At 41.4% G+C, this 15,597-nt stretch overlaps 5 protein-coding genes across 9 annotated transcripts in view; 3 read left to right on the top strand and 2 right to left on the bottom strand.

Annotated features, from left to right (window-relative positions):
- Positions 1–15,597, bottom strand: part of Tg (Transglutaminase) — a 28,843-nt gene that overhangs the window by 12,478 nt on the left and 768 nt on the right. The gene's annotated exons all lie outside the window — the stretch shown is intronic.
- Spn28Dc (Serpin 28Dc) lies at positions 1,127–4,101 on the top strand. The gene is made up of 2 exons (XM_020943244.2): positions 1,127–2,096; positions 3,050–4,101. Exons 1-2 carry the CDS (start codon positions 1,318–1,320, stop codon positions 3,978–3,980), a joined length of 1,710 nt encoding a protein of 569 aa, XP_020798903.2. The 5' UTR covers positions 1,127–1,317; the 3' UTR covers positions 3,981–4,101.
- On the top strand, positions 3,365–11,938 carry Wwox (WW domain-containing oxidoreductase). 4 transcript variants are annotated; one of them, XM_020943248.2, is made up of 7 exons: positions 4,169–4,644; positions 4,707–5,216; positions 5,278–5,457; positions 8,560–8,689; positions 8,755–8,883; positions 8,958–9,159; positions 11,830–11,938. In XM_020943248.2, exons 1-6 carry the CDS (start codon positions 4,553–4,555, stop codon positions 9,144–9,146), a joined length of 1,230 nt encoding a protein of 409 aa, XP_020798907.2. In that variant the 5' UTR covers positions 4,169–4,552; the 3' UTR covers positions 9,147–9,159; positions 11,830–11,938. The 4 variants fall into 4 exon arrangements, with proteins under 4 accessions (XP_020798906.2, XP_020798907.2, XP_086686816.1 ...); XM_086830690.1 differs by having other exon boundaries at positions 11,789–11,920; XM_086830691.1 differs by having other exon boundaries at positions 11,835–11,907.
- Positions 9,435–10,161, bottom strand: Sirup (Starvation-upregulated protein). The gene is made up of 2 exons (XM_020943256.2): positions 9,956–10,161; positions 9,435–9,879 (listed from the first exon to the last, which is right to left on the bottom strand). The coding sequence occupies exons 1-2, from the start codon at positions 10,008–10,010 to the stop codon at positions 9,572–9,574; spliced, it is 363 nt and encodes a 120-aa protein (XP_020798915.1). The 5' UTR covers positions 10,011–10,161; the 3' UTR covers positions 9,435–9,571.
- Positions 11,835–15,354, top strand: LOC110176807 (protein peste). Of its 2 annotated transcripts, none has more exons than XM_020943245.2 (5): positions 11,835–12,190; positions 13,135–13,798; positions 13,970–14,267; positions 14,332–14,611; positions 14,680–15,354. In XM_020943245.2, exons 2-5 carry the CDS (start codon positions 13,160–13,162, stop codon positions 15,020–15,022), a joined length of 1,560 nt encoding a protein of 519 aa, XP_020798904.2. In that variant the 5' UTR covers positions 11,835–12,190; positions 13,135–13,159; the 3' UTR covers positions 15,023–15,354. The 2 variants fall into 2 exon arrangements, with proteins under 2 accessions (XP_020798904.2, XP_086686815.1); XM_086830689.1 differs by having other exon boundaries at positions 12,051–12,190; positions 14,332–14,615.

The raw sequence follows: 15,597 nt of genomic DNA on the forward strand, positions 1-15,597 counted from the left end.
AAAAATTGAAAAAAATTATTTTCTTTTAAACATGGCTAGATCGATTCAACTGCTGATGCTGATCAATAATATATATGATTTATAGGGTCGGAAATGACTCCTTCACAGCGTTATTAGGTTGACAGAAATTATAATACCCTGTAAGGGAATAACGAAGGATTGAATATTTATATTTATTCACTTCACATTTCAAAATTGTAGTCACGTTGTGGGATTTTTTATTATGTTGTCAAAAAAAACCTTGAAAATTCCGGAAGGGGCTTTAAATGTTTTTGACTTTTGCTGCAATCACTTAAAGATTACGCCACACCTAGATTTATTTTAATATATAAACATATATTTCTATACTAAAGGCAATCATTTAAACCGTTTCTAATTACTTATTAATATATTAGCTTACTACAGGCAATAATTGAAACAGTTTCTAATGACTTGTTAATTACTTTTATGATTAAATTTCATGATTCAAATGACTTGATTAAATGCCTAATTAATTAATAGATATATATAGGTTATTATTATTAATTTTATGGTTAGAAAATTCGTACACGTGTTTATAAATATCTTTACAATAGCTTTCTTTTATTGTCATAATATTTCCCAGTTAATTAAAAATGCAAGTCAGGTAGAATCGTCAGAGATTCTTGTGGGATGGGAGCCAGCATCATCATCGCTGATGATCATCTTATCCTAGGAAAGGGAGATCCCCAGCTTTATCACAGTTGAAAACAGCCACCTTTAGCAAACTTTCCAATGACAAAGCCAAGAATACGCACCTAACATAAATCATATAGTATAGCTTATTCCGATACCGCTCACAGCTTATAAATATTTAAAATATTTACTCAAACGGGGAGCACGAGCTTGGAGCCATGGACGTCACGGGTCAGAAGGCGGAGCTCCATAGAGAGAAAAAAGAGAGATCCCCGGAACGGATTTCCTCCACACAGAGTTCGCAGAAGGCTGAGAGTCACTTACAGAAAGTACCGATTTTCAAAGATCAATAACAAGTGCAGCAATTGCCACAATATAAACAATAAAAACAAAGTCGGGTAAACCCGGTGAGTCGTCGCAATGCTCTCCAAGATCAGCTGCGAGAGCGGCTTGATAACGAGTTTCCGATTCCAGTTTTATAAAGATGCGCGCTCAGCCCAGCTCCAGCTCAGTTTGGTTTTAGCAACTCGAACGGACACATTGCGGTTAACCCGATCGAAGAGGAACATATATACACATATAGAATATATATGTATATATAGATTTAAAGCTATATAAAAGTGGTTCCGTGTGCGTTCAAGATTATAAGTGAATTGTTACAAAATGTGGGGCTTGATTCTGGCCTTCCTGTCGCTGAGCGCGGTGTGCTGCCAGTCGGAACTGTTTCGGGATGATATCAGAACGCCAGAGACTATGGCCTATGTGAACCGCCTGATCGAGGAGAAGAGGCAGCGCGAGGAGCAACAGCGGATGCCACAGGAGGCACAGCCGTCGCAGGTGCAGGTGCTACCATCTATACAGCAATCGGAGCTGCATCCGGAGCAGCCTCATCACGTGCCCCTGCCCACACTTGCGCCCCTGGAGTCACCGGGCCTTGTAAGCGCCTTTGCCAGCCAGAGCGATCCCGTCAATTCCCGCTTCGGAGCCAGCGCCATCAAGCAACCTTACCCCATCGGTTCTGGACTTGGAGCTACACACGTCGACCTGGCTACCTCGGAGCAGATATCGCAGTCTGTTCTGCAGTTCGCTTACAACTTGGGACGGCATATGGGTCAGAGGAAAACCGAGATCTTCTCGCCGCTGAGCATTGTCCATTCGCTGGCGCTCCTCTATCTGGGCGCCAAGGGAAACACATACCTTGAGCTGTCCTCGGTCTTTGGAATCACGGACACCAACAAGTTGCACCAACAGTTTGGCCTGATGCTGCGCGACCTGCAGCAGCCCACCCTGGATCAGGTTACCGCCGGTCGTCCCCTGACCAACTGGCGGGCCACAAGTCCGATGCGCGCGAACCGCAAGTCCCAGCGACCGGGAGCCCATGAGGTGCACCTGGCCAATGGATTATTCACCGCCACCGGCTTTACGCTCAACCCTGACTATAGGTAAGCTTTGCTCCTCTCTGAGGTGCGGGTAATTTGAGTGCAAACTGGATCTAAAGCGAGAGATCAGGTTGGAGATGGGCGCTGGGAAATGCCAGACGATTGCTGGTCTCCTTGAGGGGTTACACCTAAAGAAATAAGGAACTATCATTCCTTGATTTCTTTTTAATATTTATTTTTCTAAGAGCAAGGTGAAGCAAGGTAGTTGTTAAATTCCTGGTTATCATCAGTATTAAATCAAAAGTAGGTGTGAAAATACTATTGCTTTAAAATCTATAATATTTTTTGTACTATTTTTGCTGTTTGAGAAGATTTGCCAACTTAGTCTTTAATTGAGAATCAGAAAGAATTTCCCAATCGAGGAATCATTCTAAAATACTTATGATTTGTGTTTAAAGGGTTAATTAAATTAATCGTTCAAAATGACTATGAGAAATCTTATTTACATTGTTCTGTAACCGGAACCGGAATTAATTTGAAAAGCGGATTTGAAACAAGATAAGCTCGGTAATCCAATTATTATACAATTTAAATATTGACCCTGAAACTGAAATCGCAAAGTTTATAAAAAGCTTTTCTTATCAGTTTTGCGAGTTCAAATTCAGAAAACCCGAAAGCGATCGTTAAACTTGTTCTTATATAAAATAAATAAGGAACTGAGCTTGTTAGTAACGTTAAATACTATTGAAATTAAATAGAAATATCAGGAGAATATTCCATAGTTTAAAATTTTGCGGCATACTTTTGGAAAGAATCGATTGTTAAGCCACTTCTGGGGCACTCCTATTTACTCATAATGCTCAGCGATCTATTTGGGATTCAATACCATGGATAGCCCCCAAGTACATAAGTTTCCCATAGACTACCTCACTTCTCGTATCCAACATTGTTTGCATGCCAAATAGGTAACTCTCTACTCTCAGTTACTCATGCTTTCTACTTTGTGACAATTACAGGCAGGTGCTCACCGAGCTGTACGGAGCCGAGCTGGAGGTGCAGGACTTCGAGGGCAGCCCGGCCACGGCCAGGTTCAAAATTAACTCCTGGGTGGCAAAGCACACCGGAGGTCACATCGAGAACATCATTGCCAGCGAGATCCCGCAGAGCACGAGGATGATCCTGGCCAACGCCCTGTACTTCAAGGGCTTCTGGGAGACGGACTTCATCGAGTCGGCCACGCGACCGGAAAACTTCTATCCGAACGGCGAGGGTACGCAGCCGGTGGTGAGGGTGAAGCTGATGGCCACTGGTGGCACCTTCCCGTATCACGAGGATGAACAGTTGGGCTGCCGGATAATTGGACTGCCCTACAGGGGAAACCTGAGCACCATGTACATCATCCAGCCACTGAAGTCCTCCACGGTTGAGTTAATGGCACTGCAGAGGCGCTTGTTGCCCGAAAGGATCGAGGAGCTCATCAGCAGGATGTACCGGAGATCGGCCATCGTGGCCATACCCAAAATGCACCTCACCGAGTCCGTCAACCTGAAGACTATGATGCAGAACATGGGCCTGCGCGGAATCTTTAGCACCGTGGAAAACGATCTTTCCCTGATCGCCTCACATGAGACTCGGACTTCAGGTCATCAACGAGCCGCCACCACGAATTCTCTGGGCGGCAACAGCCTCCAGAATCTGGAGGCCCAGCGGAAGGCACCAGGTGGAGCACACTCCGATCTGGTTGTGGACGACATTGTCCACAAGGTGGACTTCAATGTCAACGAGCAGGGAACAGAGGCGGCGGCAGCCACCGTCACGTATCTAAAGAAATCCGGCCCGGATGTGATCTTCCGGGTGGACACTCCCTTCATGGTGCTAGTGCGTCACGATCCCACCAAGCTGGTGCTCTTCTACGGCATCATTAATGAGCCACCGGCGGCATTTTAACAATTAGCATAATTCTTATTAGTTAAGTTCTAGTTCCTTAGTTCGTTGACTCTAGTTAGGAAGTTCATTAATCATTTTAAATGATGCAAATTAATTAAATCATAATAACAATATAGTACAACCACCTGGAATCTTATTATTTAATTAGTATATAGTCTGATATAAAAGACTAATCTGCTTCAATTCCTGGGAAATTTGGATTTACTGTTAAAAAATGTATGTTGAACTTAGAAGCCTTCCGTTTTAATTTTTTAATGTTAAATAAAACTAATTTGGCTTTAATCTGTTGAAAATATAAACAGTTTTAAGCTTTAACGGTTTCTAAAATAGAATCAATTTAAATTCAAATTCAAAACAAGGAAAGGCAAGACAAGCAGTCGGTTTTCCGCACACACAGTCTGGCAACGCCAATATCAATACCAACTGAAATTGTACAATAAATATCGATGTATACTGTTTGTATCGATGTATAGTGACATCGATAATATCCCATCTCTATTGTTTTGTTTGTTCCTTGCAAAAGTTAATTTTGCATTAAACTCTGAATTAATTAATGTCAATTCCACTGTAAAATGATATCTCTACCCGACACAGACAGCGAGGATGAGCTTCCACCCGGCTGGGAGGAGAGGGCGACCGACGACGGCACTGTTTGCTATGTGAAGTAAGCAAAAGTAAGGTACAGTAATAAAAACAGCCATTAATTAGGTTTTTTTTTCGCATTAGCCAACAGAGTAAGACATCGCAGTGGACGCACCCGCGCACAGGTCGCTCCAAACGCATAACCGGTGAGCTGCCCTTGGGCTGGCAGAAGTATTACGACGAGCAGAGCAAGCGGTTCATGTTCCTCAACAAGGAGACGCAACAGCGGACGAATGTCGATCCCCGCTTGGCCTTTGCCGCGGAGGAGCCAACGCAGAATGTGGCCCAGGTGCGGCAGCGCTTTGATTCCTGCTCCACCGCCCTGCAGGTGTTACACGGCAAGGATCTGCACGGCCGAACGGCTCTCATCACGGGCGCCAACTGTGGCATTGGCTTTGAAACGGCTCGATCATTGGCTCAGCACGGCTGTGAGATCATCTTTGCCTGCCGGAACAGAAGCTCTGCAGAGGCCGCCATAGAACGCATTGCCCAGGAGCGACCGGCAGCCCGTGCCCGCTGTCGTTGTGCTGCCCTAGATTTGAGCTCCTTGCGTTCCGTTCAGCAATTCGTTAGGGAAATCAAGCAGAGCGTAAAGTAAGCCTTTGACTATCCACAATTAATAATTGGAAATAATAATTAAACCTCTTATCTAAAGCCACATTGATTATCTAATACTGAATGCCGGAGTATTTGCACTGCCCTACACCAAGACCGTTGATGGTCTAGAAACCACATTCCAGGTCTCGCACCTGTCCCATTTCTACCTTACATTGCAACTGGAGACGCTGTTTGATTATAAAACACGAATTGTGGTTCTGTCATCTGAATCGCACAGGTAAATTGGAATTTCAGTATTAGGGCACGTAAACAAATGGGGGAGAATCAAAAAATTGTGTAGTAAATATCTAGATGATATTCTTAACCAAGCAATTCTGTTGCACCCTTAACATTTTATATTTCTTACATATTAAACATTTTATAATAAGGAATACTAATTCTGAAGATTCCCACAGAAAGTTAATTTAAATGACAACAATCCAAGTAGATCCACTTTTTATTGCCTGCACTGTAAATCTAGTTTGAAGTTCCAAACTTTTATTTTTTGCCGGTAAGCAGTTACCATTAATGCAACCGGTATTTGTATAGGATGATGTTTAGAGTCTTGCAAATACGCAATATTTAATTTGTGATAAACATATCTAGCTTTTGAAATTTAAACTTAATAAGAAGAGTATATAAATAGGTGCGATAAGCTGGTTTGAACACACTCTGAATACTATCAAAGGTTCAAAGTGCCATTTATTCGTAAATTGGGTCAAATCACTTGACCACAATTAATTTGTTTGCGCAAAACATGAAATGGCATTTAATTATTGTTTTTAAATTGATTCCCAATATATAAATTTAATTCGTTTTCTAAATGGTTTAAAAGCGAGATGATTACAAACTCTTCACAAGAAATAGTGGATATTTCCTAGTCGCTATCTCCAATTAGAAATTCATGTCTGGCATTCCAAGTTTGTGCTTTTTATTTACTTGCGAGTTGATTGCACTTTTCTGCCTCCACATTGTGGACTTTGGACCGACCGGTTTCTATTCGCGCTTTGGGGCCAAACTATTCATGGCGCGGCCAGAAATAACTATGCATATTTCTCGCCCAGCCATGCCGGCTAGTGTAGCGTCGTCTTCCAAAATTATTTCTGTTTGTCGTACATCTCGTGCGGTTTTGTTTACAATTCATTGTTTATTTTCTCAAGGCAAAGCGTAGTTGAACTCAGCTTGGAAAATATACATATATTTTCTCCCCAACCAGAGACGGATTCGTTTACATTTAGTGCTGCGCACTCGTAAACAAAGGCCCATCAAAAAACCATAAGAACTATGGCGCTGACACAGCTGTGATTGTATTATCAAAACCGAAACCCCTTACCACACTCCCTTTAGGCCCTCGATCTGTATGCCTTCCTCACTGATTTGTACACAAAAACAATCAGCCTCACGTGCAGACGTAAAGCACAGTGGGCCAACGTATAAACTCGTTTTTTCTATGTAAATTTTAGAAAATTTTGCAATAAATATATTGCCATATTTATTGTAATGAAATTAATTATAATATTGCGCATATATTTGATGTAAATATTAACCTCCTGAGAAACCCAATGTGATATTCTTTTAGTGAATCAGACCCATATCTGCTTTATAAATTTACGAGACAAAGGCAGCAGATACCTGATGCTGGTAAAAATAGACCCCCCTCAATTGCGGTAATCACAGCTAACTAGCTTAATTAGATTAGTTTAATTAATTTGGGGGAACGGCTGACCCACTGTGCGAGCTGTCGGAGATAAATCATCTGGCAAACTGGTCGCGTGAAGCTTCGGAAGAAGCATGAAGCCAAATTGAACCAAAATGGATTTCATGTAGTTGCTTTTATTTTGTATCTGCTGCGTTCGTTTTTTCCAGCACGTACAACTTTTTCGGCTTCACAGAGCGAGTACATACATACACAGATATCTTGCTCAGCCTGGCGATCGTGCCACAGAGAGTCTCGTGCGCCACTCGGCGGAGTACTCGCAGATAGTCATGTATGCCACCAAACACAGTGCGTTCCAGTTCAAGATATTGTATCTGTGATGATGAATTGCGCTCAATTCCCATTGGGGTCAAACGCAAAGCAATCGGCCTTAGGTGCTAACTGATAATCACTTTCGAAGGGTAAATAAACAGATTTGGTGCTTTGTGCAATTCAAATTATCTTATTTATTCCCACCAACTTGCAGAAATTTGTAATTTACTCAAATTTATTCATTGCAAAGCACTAAAGAAAAGAGTTCTATACAAATTAGCAGTTTTCAAGTCATTTAGAAATAAATAAATAATTCACTAGAATTATAAAATGATGAAATGCTAAACTATTTACATAATATTTTATTCAAAAACATTATGAAATTTAGCATAAGTTTAAGATAAGGCAATTGGAAGGTGAAATGATTTTTGTAGGGATGTCTGAAGCAGATTACCCTTACTTTTTAATAGTACATATTTATTTAAATTGGTATTTCCTCTTGAATACCTCTAATAACTACTTTAAATGATTAATGATTAAATGATTATGAATTAATTCAATTTTTTATAGAAAAATTCCTCAACTGCATAAGAACCAGCTATGTTCCTTGTGTCGTTATTAATTTAAAAAAGTATTTATTCAGACCAGATTACAGGCAGCCAGTAGTGCCTACCACAACATATGTAAGAGCCACGACAATGGGACGGAGACGGGTTCTACTATTTATCATGGATGCCGAGAACGGCCCATAGACTATAAATAAAACTGAATTTGCATACATTTTGCGACGTTATTTTTACATCGCCCACAAGCCGAGCGCAGATAGACTCCACATACTCGAAATGAAAACAAATCCAAAGTCCAAAATGTGCGCGAGGTGCTGTAGAAACGTTGTCATGTTGCGGCTCCTCCGAATCCTCGGGGAGTATGCGACCCGCGCATGCGCTACACGTGACCAAGTTTAAGAGGGGCTTCACCTTGTTTGTCGCGGCGGGAGGGCAAATATAGGGTCTCAACCCGACAGAGTTCAGTATTCATTTCCGAGTGTCCTTGTTTATTGTCTGGCTTTTGTTTCGACTGCCACCACTTGTTGTGTCCCATTGTCCGCACCGTCTTAGTCATAGTACTGCACTGATGCTATGTTTTTGTTCCTCTTGAATCTGGATCCCATTAATGAAGAGCGCTAAACGCCGGCTATGCCAGCGCCAATGCCAATCAAGACTCGTTTTGCGATTGTCGACCGAGGCGGGGGCAAAGTCCAGTGGGTTCAGTGTGTGTATATGGCAAAGAAGTGGGACGGGGCGGGGAGGGGAAAAAGGAAAATGCGACGTACAATAATCACAGAACTCCACATCCACTATTTCCTTTTAGATTTGCCAATCTCCCCGTGGAGAATCTGGCGGTGCATCATCTGTCGCCGCCACCGGAGAAGTACTGGAGCATGATGGCCTACAATAATGCCAAGCTGTGCAATGTCCTGTTCGCCCAGGAACTGGCCCAGGTGAGAGCCAAGACCAAATCTGGTCTCAAATCGGATTGATTTACTTGAAACCCTCCCTTTCCCAGCGCTGGAAACAGCGAGGTATCTCTGTGTTCAGCGTGCATCCCGGCAATATGGTATCCACCGATCTCTCGCGAAACTATTGGTTCTACCGGCTGCTGTTCGCCTTAGTGCGTCCCTTTACCAAGTCCCTGGTGGGTGTTTTTCTCTCCCCCCTTTTTGGTGCGACCCTTCACTAATTATTTACCCCATTTCGCTTCTCCATTAGCAACAAGCGGCCGCCACCAGCATTTACTGCGCCACAGCCAATGAGCTGACGGGTCTGTCCGGACTGTACTTTAACAATTGTTTCTTCTGCGAGCCCAGCAAGCTGTCCAGGAGCGCCACACTGCAACAGCAGCTGTGGCAAGTCAGCGAGCACTTGCTCACCGAGCTTCTGGAGCAGGAGCAGCATTAGCACAAGTCACAAGGTGGGTTAATATTTATACATGATGCAATAAAGGTACATACATATATATATTCCTTGGGGATTATAATATCAATTGATGAGAGTTGTTATAGAGAACGTAAATCATATTTAAATCAATCTGTTTAAGGGACAAAGTCCCTACAAACAATTACTGAAGCAATTTAATTTAATTGAAAGCACTCCAGGCAAACTAATGGGAAGACCAAGTATGCAAATCAAACAGATTTCTTTGCTAATATCGGTTCAGCCAAGAGTTCATGTAAATTCAAATGTCGATTTTACTTTAAAAATATTCTGTATTTCTTTTTTTAACACTATAAGTATACATGTTTATGTTGCTTTTTCGCTTTCAAGTCTTAGTGGGTAGCATTTAAATAACAGCCTAAGTACTAGCTAAGGAACTCTTTGGGAAACTAGAAATCAGAGACACGACCCTTGCGCTCCCAGTCGCCATAGCGCGTTGGCTCGGGTCCGGACGGTCCGCCGATCTCGCCCGTGTACGGATTCGTCTGGTTGGGCCACGGCTTGAGGGGCTCCTTCTCCTGGTAGGGATGGCGCGAGAACTCGTCCAGCTTGCCCAGCGGCGTCTTGGCACGCAGCTTCTTCTGAAAGGCCATCAGCTTCTGCGAGGGTGTCGTCTTGGGTTCCTTGATCTCCACCACCATATCGTTGCCGCCCACGGAGGCTGCACGCCAGGCGCTGCTCGTCGACAGGTAGCTTACTGCTCGGAAAGGCGAAAATAGACCGTTAGCGCACCGCGCACAGGGGACACTCTAAGCACACACAACAACACACACCTTGCTTGCCCATCTGAGGAAGGGCTCGCGCCGATTGCCTGGCCATGGATTGCATTTTGTTTGGATTTGTTGTGAGTATTCAATTGTTATGCAAGAAGCCGGCAGGTATCCTGGTTTCCCACTTGTTGTTTGCGTTTGATCACTTGGCTTGGTTTCACTGTAACTCGAGAGTTACTATCACTCGCTTGGATGTGCGCGTCTGAATTGAAATCTGAGGCTGCGTTTCGCTTTTATAGCTCGCGCCGCCGTTTAGTTTCTTTATTTATTTTTCCGCCCCCAAAGAGCAGTATGACCGTAGTTGATTTTTGTATTTTTTGGTATTATACTGCAGGCAGCCAGCTGACGCGAAAGCTGCCAGATAATGTAAACTTTTAAATATAAATATAGCATTTATCACGCTGTTTAACTGCCCATTAACATCTCTCGGTGAATAAATATTTGCCTGGATATATACGAGATATGCATATAGGATTTTGAAATTAAAAAATAATTTTATAGTACTTTCCGGGTGAATAACTTAGCTAAGAAGATTAGCTGTGGTTTAAACCACACTTTTTGTGGTACACTCAATGTAGTCTCCTAAGTCCAGTAAATTTAAATGGAAGAAGAACAATTCTCTTCGTTGGAATAATTCATTAAAAATGTACTGTACCAACCCTTATTTCAAATATGTGTATGCTTTCAATATCAATTAATAAAAATATATATCATCTTAAATATCAAAGAAAATCAATTGCCCTATAATGACAGTTTGCAAATCAGATTACAGCGATAAATATCAATAAATATTCATACATTACATCATATACATACATATGAACACAAACTTCATACAATAGTTTAAATTTCATTGCATTCATTTAACCATTTTAAACCTGTTGCTGATATAAATATTATCGAAATAATTTATTATAATTAAATCTATTTAATTATAATTCTTTGAAATACCAATCAACATGACAATTATTGTGAGTTTTCTGATAGATTGAATTTCAACTTTTTACTTTCGATTAGTAAATAAGTGTAACAATGACCGATAAGATCTTTCAACTTTAAAGGTTCTTGACATACAAGCCCCGATTTGATCTTTAAAATCGGTAATAGGGGCTTTTCCTGTCCAAAAATCAACGTTTTCTTTGTACTGTCATATATTTCACGCTGATAAGAGGCAGTCGTTTATTACATGAAAGCAGCCTTCTTCATTTTTGGCTGTAAGGCCGCCTTACCTTCTTATCACCCTGAGCCATCGCCAATTGCAGCAGACGATTGGGAATTGAGGTCTGGACATTATAACAAGTTATCAACCCAAAAAAAAAAAACAAAAAAACGAGGAAATACTTTGGAAAATTGTAAATCTCAGGTTAAAGTTTAATTTTTAGTACTCGTAGAGCACTTGATTTGGGGAATTATGGGATAATAGCCACGCACAGAGTCGTCGAATGATAACCCGAGAATATGGAGCTATTGAACCGGGGTGTTACACTTACACACTAAACGATTCGACAACTGAAGTTCACTGAAAGATATTATTTCAAGACTTATTATTTATTGACCAATAAAAGCCTTCCAACTTAACCCTTTTTCTCCTAGTCAATCGTATTAATTGCTTCCATAATTCATATGATATCATCGTGTTTTGATCGTGAAAGTTTTATTAGAGAGAGATATTTTACAGGTCTTTCCAATATTGAATTTCCCCAATTGTTGAAATTTTTAGATTGTTACCTGTAATAACATCTGTTACATTTTTCAGTGTATAAATTAAGGCTTTTTCAGGCTCGGTATCACTTTATTCCGGCATTTATGTTTATTTATTCTCTCTGTTCTATATAGCCGTCTTCCCGCATTGAAAAAATATATTTTCCTATCGACAGCTCAGTCGTTATCAAGACGGCATTCGAAGCGGTTCGATTGTAACTACCAGACCAATAACTACGAACGCTTCAACTCCATACCGTCGTCCACTGAACTAGTCAGGATCGAAAGTGAATTAAATATAAATAGTTAGCAGTGATACTCGAGAAGCTTAAGAAGTGATTCTGCGGGAATATTTGCAAGTGGCACTGCATTTTTATTATCAGAGTTGCCCGATAACCTCCAACCTAAGTCGCGGGCTTGGACTCGGATCAGAGCCAGATCAGGCAGCATAAGGAAGTGGGAGTGAGAATTCAGACGCCCAGCTGTACTCCTCAACAGAATCGCTGAGAAACGACGAGCAAAGACCCCAAAAACCAAGTGAGTTTTCAAAAAACACCTAAGTCTGATAATTAAAATAATATAACTGAAGATCACAGAATTTGGACTAAACTGCAACATAGGTTTTCATTCAAAAACTAAGGAAAAGTACTAACCACCATTCATGTATGATAAGTTATAGTCTTAAATAGATAGATCAGGTTTCAGACATTTATACATGGATTTATATAACCTTTAACACCACTAGCTACACCACAACCACTTTCTCTCTATATGACGTCAATTCGAATAAATACCAGATAAATACTTGCACCTGTAAAATACCACTCAAAACTAAAAAAAAGCTTAAATGATTCTGTTGTACAATGTACTTTCATTCCCTTCAAGCCTTGTTGCTTAGAAATGGTTAAATTAAATACAAATGCTTAATTAAAAACAACTGAAATCAGTCACCTCATAAATTGTCTATAAATTAGTTTACATATATCCTGGTCGGAACAAAAGTATACAACTTAATTTGCATGGGAAATTAAATGCAAGCTAGCAATCTTGACTTTAACAAATATTATTCAATGGACTTAGTTATTTACGGTATATTTCAACTAGACCAGTTTTTATAATATTATGTAAATTTGTAATTCTTAAGCCGCTAAGATTGTTACACTAAAACGTTATTTATTGGAACAGTTGTAAATAATGTACATTAAGCACACAAGCCGAAAATGCATTAATCTCGATTTGGAAAGATTTATAAAAACACAACATTTTTTCAAATTTTTTGATCATTTTAACGATGGGGATTAAGGGGTTACCTTATAAAAACTTTTAAATTAAACAAAACAAAATTTTTTGCCGGACATAGCGGACTCAGCTCTTCGTGCTGATCAATAATATATATGGTTTATAGGGTCGGAAATGAATCCTTCACTGGTTTTTACTAAAATCATAATCGAATTATTAATTAATTTCGTTGTATCCAACAGAAGCCGATTTTCATCGACCGTCACTATGATTGCGAAAAATCGAATTCTGCGGACAAGTGCTCTGGGAATACTCCTGGCCACCTGTAGCCTGACCGCACTGATTTACATGGAGGTGATCCAGCGCTTGGTGCTCCAGTGGTTTATGGTGCTTAAGCCGGGCGCATTTATCACCGATCTGTGGCAATCGCCGTCGATGGATATAACCGTGGACCTGTACATATTCAACTGGACAAATTCAGAGAGCGTAAGCGATCCCACTGTGAAGCCAAGATTCGAGGAGCTTGGGCCCTATCGCTTCACAGAGCGAATGCAAAAGGTCAATGTGCAGTGGCATGATCACAACTCCACAGTGTCCTATATGCGTCGAAGTCGCTTCGATTTCGATCCGGAACACAGCGCCGGACGCCCTTCGGATCCGATTGTAGCTCCCAACGTGCTCATCGTGGGTATCTACCAGAAGATGCTATTATGGAGTCCAATGTTGCGATCCCTTATGCTCATGGCCCTAAACTTTTATGGCAAAGAACGCACCATGGTACGGCGCGCCGGAGATTGGTTGTTTGACGGATTTGACACGCCACTGATCAAGATGAGCAAGTTGGTGCCACCAAGTCTAGTGCCGGAGGTGGACTTTCCCTACGAGAAAATCGGCTACGGTTATCCAGTAAGTTAATTAGTTAATCTTGTAGTGTAGTGTATATTTTAATTAGTACTTAACAGATTAATTATTCACATTAATCCCATATTGAACACGATTGTTACAGATTGCCAAGGAAATGTTGATAATTGCTGTTAAAATGAATATTCATATTTACTTATTGATAACTAATTGCAGCGCAATGGCAGTATGGAAATTTATGGCCACCACAACGTCTACACGGGCCAAGATGACTTCAAGAAGTTGGGCCAAATAGCTCGATGGCGCTACAACAACTTCACGGAAGCCAGTCCCCGGTGCCAGCTAAGAGGTAGCACCGGGGAGTTTCATCCCATTCCGTTGGTGAAGGGCAGGCCAATCTCATATTTCCTGCCAGACCTGTGCCGCGAGATACAGGTGGACTACTCCGGCACCACCATCTTTAAGGGCGTGGAGGCATACGTCTACAGGGGCAGTGCCCGTAACTTTGCCAATGGTGAGAATAAATAAAGTTTCATTTGTTGTTTTGGACTAATCCTTAACTTATTCTCCATTTTCAGGTACCGACAATCCGGAACACAAATGCTACTGCCAGGAAAACTGCCAAGAGGTCAGATCCGGTCTCCTGAACATATCATCCTGCTGGTACGGAGCGCCAGTCTTTGCCTCCTATCCCCATTTCTTCAAAGCCGATCCCTACTACGGGGAGCATGTGGAGGGCATGAAGCCCGACAAGGATCGCCACGAGATGGTCATTATGTTGGAGCCCATTACAGGCATGATGCTTGAGATCAAGGCTCGCATTATGGTTAACCTGCTAGTGGAACCCAAACACGTATCGTAGGTTCATATTGCTAGGCCAAGATCGAATTTGTATTCTTTATAATCGTAAATTTAAACTGTTGCAGAGTGTACAGAAACTCAAGAAAGACCTTCTTCCCACTGATTTGGGCGGACTACAATGTGCACATTACGGATGACCTCCTGGGCTATTTGAAGCTTAGACCGATCCTCGAAACGGTGGGCAAGATCTGCTGTATCTTGGGAGTTACCCTGGGCGTGCTGATGGTTTTCTGGTACCCGCACCAGCTGTTCTGGCAGAAGCGCCTGATACACAAAATCGAGATCAACACTTTGGAGACGAACAGGATCTCCGTTGATCAAACCAAGAGCAGTGGAGTGGAGGATTCACCACTGCTGAATGGACTGCAATATGTTGGTGTCAAGGAAGGGGAGGGCTGTGCCCTTTGAGAACTGGTTCTGGTTAAGGTTAAGTCACGTCGTAGGGTTAAGTTCGCAGGGTTTTATCTAGCCTAGTCTGTACAGTCTTAGGGACAGTTACTCAGTGTCCATTTAGAGTGATTAAAATTTACAAATATACTTTAAAACATGTATTGCTTGATTTATAAAGCCTTTGAAAACGAATTTCTGACACATAATACTCAAAGCATCAGAACTATTGACTGGACATTGAGAAATTAAGCCCCGAAAAACAAATTTTGTATACTGTAACCGTCCGATAAATGTTCAGAAACAGATTCATTCCAATAAAGGGTAAAAGGTGTTTATTCGGTGCCTTGGAAGTTTTTAATTTTCTTTATGTGTTAACTAGTGTTGTCAGGATCGCCTGTTCCACTGAATCACTTAGTTAAATAAAAGTCCAAGAGAAAAAATCACACGCCCATAACTGATAAATAATTGTGTGGAAATAATATGAATCGCATTATATTAGCATTGAACTGCAATCGGCTCGGCTGAGCCGTTTCATACCCGATTCAAAAAAGTGTTTACCCTACAAGAGAGGCAACCGGTTTGGAGAAAGAGAG

This window comes from Drosophila serrata, unplaced genomic scaffold (assembly GCF_035046125.1).
Source record: "Drosophila serrata isolate PLE 108 unplaced genomic scaffold, ASM3504612v1 contig_240, whole genome shotgun sequence".
Classification (NCBI taxonomy): domain Eukaryota; kingdom Metazoa; phylum Arthropoda; class Insecta; order Diptera; family Drosophilidae; genus Drosophila; species Drosophila serrata.